This window comes from Monomorium pharaonis, chromosome 10, assembly GCF_013373865.1.
Source record: "Monomorium pharaonis isolate MP-MQ-018 chromosome 10, ASM1337386v2, whole genome shotgun sequence".
In the NCBI taxonomy this organism is placed as follows: domain Eukaryota; kingdom Metazoa; phylum Arthropoda; class Insecta; order Hymenoptera; family Formicidae; genus Monomorium; species Monomorium pharaonis.
Genome location: NC_050476.1, coordinates 12,678,100 through 12,687,409, shown reverse-complemented (window position 1 = coordinate 12,687,409; position 9,310 = coordinate 12,678,100). Strand labels below are relative to the sequence as shown.

At 32.2% G+C, this 9,310-nt stretch overlaps 1 protein-coding gene across 1 annotated transcript; it reads left to right on the top strand.

Annotated features, from left to right (window-relative positions):
* Positions 1–2,069: 2,069 nt before the first annotated feature.
* On the top strand, positions 2,070–4,462 carry LOC114254771. The gene is made up of 4 exons (XM_028191878.2): positions 2,070–2,652; positions 3,132–3,336; positions 3,733–3,893; positions 3,981–4,462. Exons 1-4 carry the CDS (start codon positions 2,196–2,198, stop codon positions 4,124–4,126), a joined length of 969 nt encoding a protein of 322 aa, XP_028047679.1. The 5' UTR covers positions 2,070–2,195; the 3' UTR covers positions 4,127–4,462.
* The last annotated feature ends 4,848 nt before the right edge of the window (positions 4,463–9,310 follow it).

Sequence of the window (9,310 nt, the reverse complement as noted above, 5' to 3'; positions counted from 1 at the left end):
AACCAATATCAGAGGCATTCAGAGAAAAGTCACGTGATCGAATTCACCACTCTCATCTCTCATCTCCCTCAGTCAGAGTTAGATCGATGCTCTCTAGTCAAATCGTAACAAGGTTATGTTTGTGATAAACGTGCGAGCAGATTAACCAGATTCGCAGCATAGCAGCATTACTAAACAGCATTAACAATACTTTATTATTGCACAAGTAAAATGATCGAGATAATATATATATTGATTTACTAATATTTACTAATATTTTGTAATACATTGCTGTATTCATACTGCAAAAAAGATATATCTGAGATATGTGAATAAATTATCACATAATTTATCACACATAGAAATGAAACCTCCAATAGACGTCCGTTAGACGTCTGCCATGGAAGTTTGAACTTCCAGTGGATGTCCATTAGACCCATTAGAAATCCACAGTTCCGCATTGCGTACGTCTAATAGACCTCCATTAGACGTCGTCGAAGAGATCTATTAGACGTTGTGTGGATTATTAATAGAGGCTTCACAGAACCTCGATGGATGACTGATGTTTTGTGGATCATTGGTAGAGGCTTTATGGAGCCTCGATAGATGATTGACGAAAAAAAAATTTCATTTAAAAATTATTTTTATCAACATATTAAATTTAGGACAAATTTTTATTAATTAAATTTAAATTATATTATTGTATTTTATTCTTACTTGCCGCTGGTGGGTTTTGAACCCGGGACCTTAGGATTACGAACTTTGTACTCTATCTGCTACGCCAATTTGTCTCATCGATATGGGTACTTGTTATTGTCTACATATACCTATATGTTATAAACTGACGCAATTATACTATTTTTTATAAAAGCAATTAAATTTTGCAAAACATATTAAAAATAAACAGCATTAATTTATTTACTTATTAATTTCATTGTTAAATTTATCTTTTTCCGTAACCTTAACAATTCGATGAAAAAAATCGCGATCTATTTAGCATTAATACTTTGAAGCGTTCAAATGGTTAATTAGATGGTTAATTATATTCTAAGAAAGATCATATATTCTAAGAAAAATTGAATAGTACATTTATTATTCTGTTTTTGTTCAGTACTTGATAAATTAGATATTGTGCATTTTTTTGTGCACAGTAATTGTAGACAAACCGTTTTAAAAACATTATCTTTATGATAATTTTTTTAAATATCAAATGGATCTCTCATTCAGAATGTTATAATGTTGCGTAATTTCTGAGTCAACTACGACGCGCATGGACGGTTCAAAAATCGGACAGCATTGTGATATCTTTTATGAGATATTAAGCTCATATCATTTAGCTGTGATATCATAAGGATAACATTTTCAAGAAACTTAAATAAAACTCTTCCATGAGATATCTCAAAGACCTCTCTTAGTAGACGTCTCTGATAAATGTTACCATTTGGACATCATTTCCAAGATATCTAAATGTTTTCTTAAAAAAGTTCTCTTAAAGTTTTCATTCTGATAAGCGTGTTGTCTGGGTAACTTCTACCATGAAAATAAATGTTCCATACAGCTATGGAAGTTTAATGGATACCTAATGGACGTCTATCTAACTTCCATCATGGAAATAATGTTCCATAGAGCTATGGAAGTTTAGTGGATCCCTAATAGACGTCCATCTAACTTCCACTGTGGAAGAAAACATCCAATGGAGCTATGGATGTTTAATGGATCCCTAATGGATGTCTATCTAACTTCCACGATGGAGGTAAACCTCCAATGGAGCCATGGACGTTTACTGGATCTTTAATGGACGTCTGTCTAACTTCCGCCATGGAGGTAAATCTTCAATGGAGCCATGAAAGTTTACTGGATCCCTAATGGACGTCTATCTAACTTCCGCCATGGAGGTAAATCTCCAATGGAATTAAGGAAGTTTACTAGACCTCTAATGGACGTCCATCTGACTTCCACCATGGACATAGACGTCCCATGGATCTATGGAGATTTAATGAACGTCCATTGGACATCCACTGGATGCCAATTTCTATGTGGGATTATATATTTGCGACAAATTTCTTTATTTTCTTTTATTATATATTTGCAATAGATTTTTTCTACCAAATTTTGTATTACACTTTTACCATACTATGTTTAATTATTTTATATCGTTGTATGCACTTTTGATTTTTGAATTAATAATATTTAATTTTAAAGTTTCTAACTTATAGATGATTATTTTAGTTTCTTATGATGATGCAAGGAAGCGATTAGTAGATGCTGAATTTACATCTACTCTAAAAACTGATGCAGAACATATACACAACCAGCGACCAAAACGAAAATCGAGGAAAAATAAAATTATTTCTGATTCCTCAAAGTCTGATAATAATGAAGAAACAGCACACGATAAAATTCCAGAACTTTCTATGTTAAGAACGCTAACAAAAAATAATAATACCTTACTGAAAAGACCTATAATCACTCCTTCCAAACCATCAACATCGACAATTGTTAGTGCTTCAAAATCTATAATCACTCCTTCCAAACCATCAACATCGATAACTATCGGTGCTTCAAAATGTACATCTGCTGCAATTAACTCTCAAAAGTTTTCAGAAAAACCAGTTAATTCTTCGCAAAATATAGTCAAAACTACAATGATTACTTCGGAGTTTGACGAATCAAGTAAGATATTAATTTTGTGTTTATAAAGCTATTAATACAATAACAATAATTATTTATAAAAAAACATAACTTACCGATAACATTGAGACATATTATTCAGAATGACATCTTAAATTTCACTTTTATTTATGTGTGATTTAAGTCTCTTTTCTGACCGATTTTGGCTTTAATTAATTAATTGTTCACTTTTAACATAGATTCGTTAATCATTATATTTTGTTCTCTACGTATTGCAAGATTTAGCACTTATTATTTAACTTTTTTATATATTAGTATTTTCTGTCTTTCTTAACTTTTTTTTATATTTCTGGAATAAAAAATGACTTCTATACATATAATTAAACACTACCTCAGGACTATGCTCTTTTCTTGAAAAACAAAATCATCAACAACAAAGTAATCCGAGAGAGAAAGAGAGAGAGAGAGAGAGATTTGTTCTTCTATTTTTTAAATGTTCTAATGTAGAATGTGATTTTCAGATTTTTCTTGTCTCGTTTTAACAAAATTAGTAAGCATAGAAAAATCTATGAACTTACTTCTTCCGATGCTCAAACAACTCTTTGCACATTTTAAATTATCAAACATATCCCATGTAAAAAATGTTCCTGAAATGCCAGTTGATACCGATGAGAAGTTGAAAAATATTGAACAATTTTTAAAAATAAGACAAAATTTTGAATATTTGATAAATAAAACCTTCGTAACATTTTTTAGCGTGTCTAGCATTTTTTATCTTAAAAAATGATATTAGTATAAAACTTTAAGAACAATAATGTTTCATGTTTTAATTAGTATATACAAATAAGCATATTAAATATACAGGGCTTTATTTTATATCAAAAAGAAAAAATAACAATTATTATAAATTGAATAAAAGTACATTCGCAGTTTTTAATAAAATAACATAAAACCACTAAATATTATTCAAAGACTTAGCTTTATGGCTTAATAAAAAAATACAGATTTTTTTCATATCTTTAATATAATTTACGATAGATTCTTTTCAAATATTTTTGCATATTGTTTATTTTTTTTCTAATCCTTTTTTCTTTTTTATTAAATTTATATCGTCTTTTTAAAAGTGAATGTCTTAAATATATCGGGTGGTACAACAATTGCCCAAATAACAAAAAGAACATTAGAAAAAATAATTACGGATAATTATGGTAAGAACTTTAATTGGGCAGGAAGAGCACCCAAAAAGGCTTTCAAGGTTTTAAAAATAAAAGATTTGACCATAGGTTTGTCTTTTTTCCTTTTCCTTTAAAGCCAGTCAGCATTACAACATTGTCAATCATATTTAGTAAATGTACTTAAATTTCTTACAGCTATTGTAAAAAGCGTCGAACCAAACGCTGCAGTGAACAAAATTGAAGATTCTATAAAAGATTGGCTGAAGATGTCATCTGTTCGTATTGCCTTAGCCGATACTAGGACGTTAAAAAAAAATTTGTCAGCAACAACAAATGATTAAAATAAAATAGATGACCTAAATTCTCATTTTGCTCCATTCGCAGACATTCAAGCTAAATTAAAGATATTTCTAAATGCAATTAACGTAATTATCTCATGTCTAACTGTTTTTATGATTTTGTCGAGATGTTGTAAACCGACACGCACGAGTGCATCTTGTATCAAATAACAAGGTTTAAAGGATTTGCAGAAATAAAACTCCAAAAATCCGTTTTAGTTTTAATACTTTAAAACTTGAATTTAAAACCTATAAATATTATTTCATTGCAGATTTAATCGCCATTTCAACATTGTTATTTGTTCGAAAAATTGTATCGCTTCCTTGTAATGCGTCATAACAATAGAACAGGAAATATGGTCATATTGTCTCATCACGTCTCTTCCCTCTTTTCTCTGACAATGAGAAGAATCCGATATTGAGTTTGTCACGCGAGAACCCCCCCCCCCCCCAAGTGTGTAACATTTATTTTTTTTAGTTGCGACTGAACAGACACATGACAATTCTCTTTTTTTTTTTTACTACAGTAAACATTAAGCAGAATCAACCTCGTAATCGTTAAGCGCAGAATCTTAATGAACGAGAGCGTTAATTATATATAGTAGTAGTAGTACGTAAGCAATATATTGTGTGATAGTCAACAGATTATTTCGGTTCCTTGATGTTAAAGTAACGCGCGCGTATATCTGTAAAACAAACTCGGCTTCTCGTCACAATGATTAATTATTATAAGGTCCAGCTAAATGTCGCCGCAACGAAATACATTGAGTAATCGAAAAGGCCGATACGGATACACATTTAATTTCTATTAAATAATATAAACAGTGCTTTTTTTCATTTCTCTTTTTAGTTGCAAAGTCGACATTGTAGGTCTTGATATTGAAATATCTCTTTTAGATATAATTTTAATTTTTTACATAAGAATTTTTATTTTGTTTTTAATTTTTTTATTGTAAGAATTTAATGTAACAATTGATGATTTTATGTAATATTTTATTTTTATGTTACAAAATATATATATACAGGGTGTTTGGTAAAGATTTATGCAATTTTTATAAGCAGGTAGAGCGCATTAAGCTGAACATAAAATCCTCATCGTTTTTCCATTTTCACAATAGTTAACGAGTTATAGACTTGTAAAATTTTCTGTATTAGCCCGGCCTACCGGCAAATGCAAGCACGCCGAGCGCCCGACCGCGGCGGCCGCCCCTCCCTAGCGCTTGAACCTTGAGATTGCTAGGCGCGCGGAGGGAGTTGTTACAACAAGCGGCAATGGCTACGCACAATGTGTACGTGTACATACATGTGTACAAAAAAATATCAGTTCTAATGCTTAAAGAAGCAATTACTAAATTTATTTTTTTTTAATAAATAATGATTATTTTTAATAAAAAAATTTTTTTGGTGATAGTCTTAAATGTCGTAAACTGTCATAAATTTTAAAAGAAGCTATTATCATGTGCTCAAAAACAAATTTATCCTTCTTTAAACAATATTAGAAAATTTTATCGATTAAAATGGATCGATTAAAATAACAACCAAATAAAATGTTTCAACTTTATATTCTTAATTTGTTTTAACTTTATATTCTTAATTAAAAATTAAATAACGAGGATATTTATATTTTTAATAAAATTAATCCTTGTGATAGACTTATAATACACGGAAAAAACTTTGTGGTAAAAATTACTATGGTAAGTAGTAAACGCGTACTAAGGAGGAATTATGAAAATTTTTATTATGTTCTTCATCAAATTACGATAATATTTACACTACTTATATGATATAATTCTCTGAAATTTCTTCTTACAGTTCGTGGTTACTATCATAAATAATAAATCATATATAATTTTACTATAAAATTTTCTCCGTGTAGATTTACAAATATATGAATTTATTAAATGTTTGAAAACTTATAAACAATATTTATTTAATTCAAGAAAATTTTAGTATGTAATGTGTGTGTATTTGGTGTGTCTGTGTGTGTGTGTCTGTGTGTGTGTGTGTGTGTGTGTGTGTGTGTGTGTGTGTGTGTGTGTGTGTGTGTGTGTGTGTGTGTGTGTGATACATACACGAAAATGTTAAACATTATTTGTTTTGTGTAAAGTGAGGTGTTTATTATCAATATAATATTCTTTTCAACCATTAAAAATAAGATAATTATTAAAAAAGAATAAAATTAAAAATGAATAATTGATTTTCTTAAAACTAGAATCATATTTTTCTACGTGTGCGTGTATTGTATAGTAATCAGCATGAATAATAATAGTGATATAAAATCGCGAACTAAGGAATGATTATTTATTTTCCTGTCACAAAGTGATTATTCTTTTCTCGCGTATGTACGTACATACACCACACACACACACACACACACACACACACACACACACACACACACACACACACACACACACACACACACACACACACACACACACACACACACACACACACGCACACGCACACGCACAAACACACACACACACAGACACACCAAATACACACACATTACATATTAAATTTTCTTGAATTAAATAAATATTGTTTATAAGTTTTCAAACATTTAATAAATTCATATATTCGTAAATCTACACGGAGAAAATTTTATAGTAAAATTATGTATGATTTATTATTTATGATAGTAACCACGAACTGTAAGAAGAAATTTCAGAGAATTATATCATATAAGTAGTGTAAATATTATCGTAATTTGATGAAGAACATAATAAAAATTTTCATAATTTCTCCTTAGCACGCGTTTACTACTTACCATAGTAATTTTTACCACAAAGTTTTTTCCGTGTATTATAAGTCTATCACAAGGATTAATTTTATTAAAAATATAAATATCCTCGTTATTTAATTTTTAATTAAGAATATAAAGTTGAAACAAATTAAGAATATAAAGTTGAAACATTTTATTTGGTTGTTATTTCCATTTTAATCGATAAAATTTTCTAATGTTGTTTAAAGAAGGATAAATTTGTTTTTGAGCACATGATAATGGCTTCTTTTAAAATTTATGACAGTTTACGACATTTAAGACTTTCACCAAAAAAAATTTTTTATTAAAAATAATCATTATTTATTAAAAAAAAAATAAATTTAGTAATTGCTTCTTTAAGCATTAGAACTGATATTTTTTTGTACACATGTATGTACACGTACACATTGTGCGTAGCCATTGCCGCTTGTTGTAACAACTCCCTCCGCGCGCCAAGCAATCTCAAGGTTCAAGCGCTAGGGAGGGGCGGCCGCCGCGGTCGGGCGCTCGGCGTGCTTGCATTTGCCGGTAGGTCGGGCTAATACAGAAAATTTTACAAGTCTATAACTCGTTAACTATTGTGAAAATGGAAAAACGATGAGGATTTTATGTTCAGCTTAATGCGCTCTACCTGCTTATAAAAATTGCATAAATCTTTACCAAACACCCTGTATATACATATTATATTTATATAAATGCATTATTTTATTAACTACCTGAGAAAACAAAAACCTTTCACAAATTAAGAAAAGAAACGTTTTTTGACCGTTTATTTAACGTTTCTTTGTCGAAATAGAAACGTTTTATTAAACGTTTTTGGGATGGACATTTTTACTCATAAAAACGTTTCTCGAAACCGGTTATGAAACATATCGAACAAACATTTTTGAGACGTTTTTGGAATGATTATGTGCTACCTGGGGAATGTCAGCAATCGGAAATTTCTGCATAATTTGTGTGCAAACGAAGCAGTAGGCAATTGGGAACGTACCCATACAGCACAAAGCACCGATTAAGCTCCCAGGGAGTTCATTTTACTGCGCTCCCGAGGAGCTTACAAAATTCGACAAAACAAGCTCCCAAGGAGTTCGTTTTGCTGAGTTTCCGAGAACCTTACAAAATTTGACAAAAACAAGCTCCCAGGGAGTTTATTTTGCTGAGCTCCCGAGAAGCTTACAAAATTCGACAAAACAAGCTCCCAGGGAGTTCATTTTGCTGAGCTCCCGGAGAGCTTACAAAATTCGACAAATCAAGCTCCCAGGGAGTTCATTTTGCTGAGCTCCTGGAGAGCTTACAAAATTCGACAAATCAAGCTCCCAGGGAGTTCATTTTACTGAGCTCCCGAGAAGCTTACAAAATTCGACAAAACAAACTCCCAGGGAATTCATTTTGTTAAACTCCAAAGAAGTTTATAAAATTCGACAAAACAAGCTCCCAGGAAGTTCATTTTGCTGAGCTCCCGGAGAGCTTACAAAATTCGACAAATCAAGCTCCCAGGGAGTTCATTTTACTGAGCTCCCGAGAAGCTTACAAAATTCGACAAAACAAGCTTCTAGGGAATTCGTTTTGCTCAGTTTTCAAGAAGTTTACAAAATTTGACAAAACAAACTCCCAGAGATTGAACATATCGGGTAAATTAATGTACTGCATGTATAGTCATATAGCCGCGAGTAGTTCGCAAGATCGCCACTAGGCGAAGGCACGGCGCTCCTTCTCGTGAGAAAATTTACTCCAAAAGGCTTATAAAAGAAAACCATCACTCACGGCTTACCTAGCAGTTAGTACTTCACTAGCAGTAAAGTGTAGTATATATTGTTATTGTTATACGAAGAGAGTTCGTGGGCCTTCGCAACTCAGAGAGAGCTTCCGAAAATTGAGAAAATATAAAAGTAAAATTTTTTCCGGCAGCTCTTATGTCCGCTTTTGAGAGCTCCCTGAGAGCTTTATTTAAGCTCGCAGGGAGTTCAGAAATAATGTTAAGAATTCCCTGCGAGCTTCAAAATAACTCCCGTAAATCTTCTATATAAGCTCCCTGATAGCTTCATCTAAGCTCTCAGGGAGCTCCCAAAAGCGGACATAAGAGCTCCCGCGAAGCTTATATACAGGGAGTCCCAGAGCATACTGGTCACTGTTCATAAAAAGGTAGATGGGATCGAGATGAACATAAAAGTTCAATATTGTCGTGGGTTTGGTCTGCTAATAATCGAGATATAAATTTTTTAAATTATGCGAATGAGAGCGCGCCTTGCGCGCCGAAGGAAGGGCTCGAGCCGCTCGAGCCATAGCACGGCCTACTGTTTCAAGTATTGGCTGCCGGCGGCGGCGGGGGAAAGAAGGAGAAGCGTGGCGTCGTCGCCGTTCCCACGTCTCGCCGCACCGTGCCTAAGCTCGCGTCGATGGCTGCTACGCACACTCGCGAT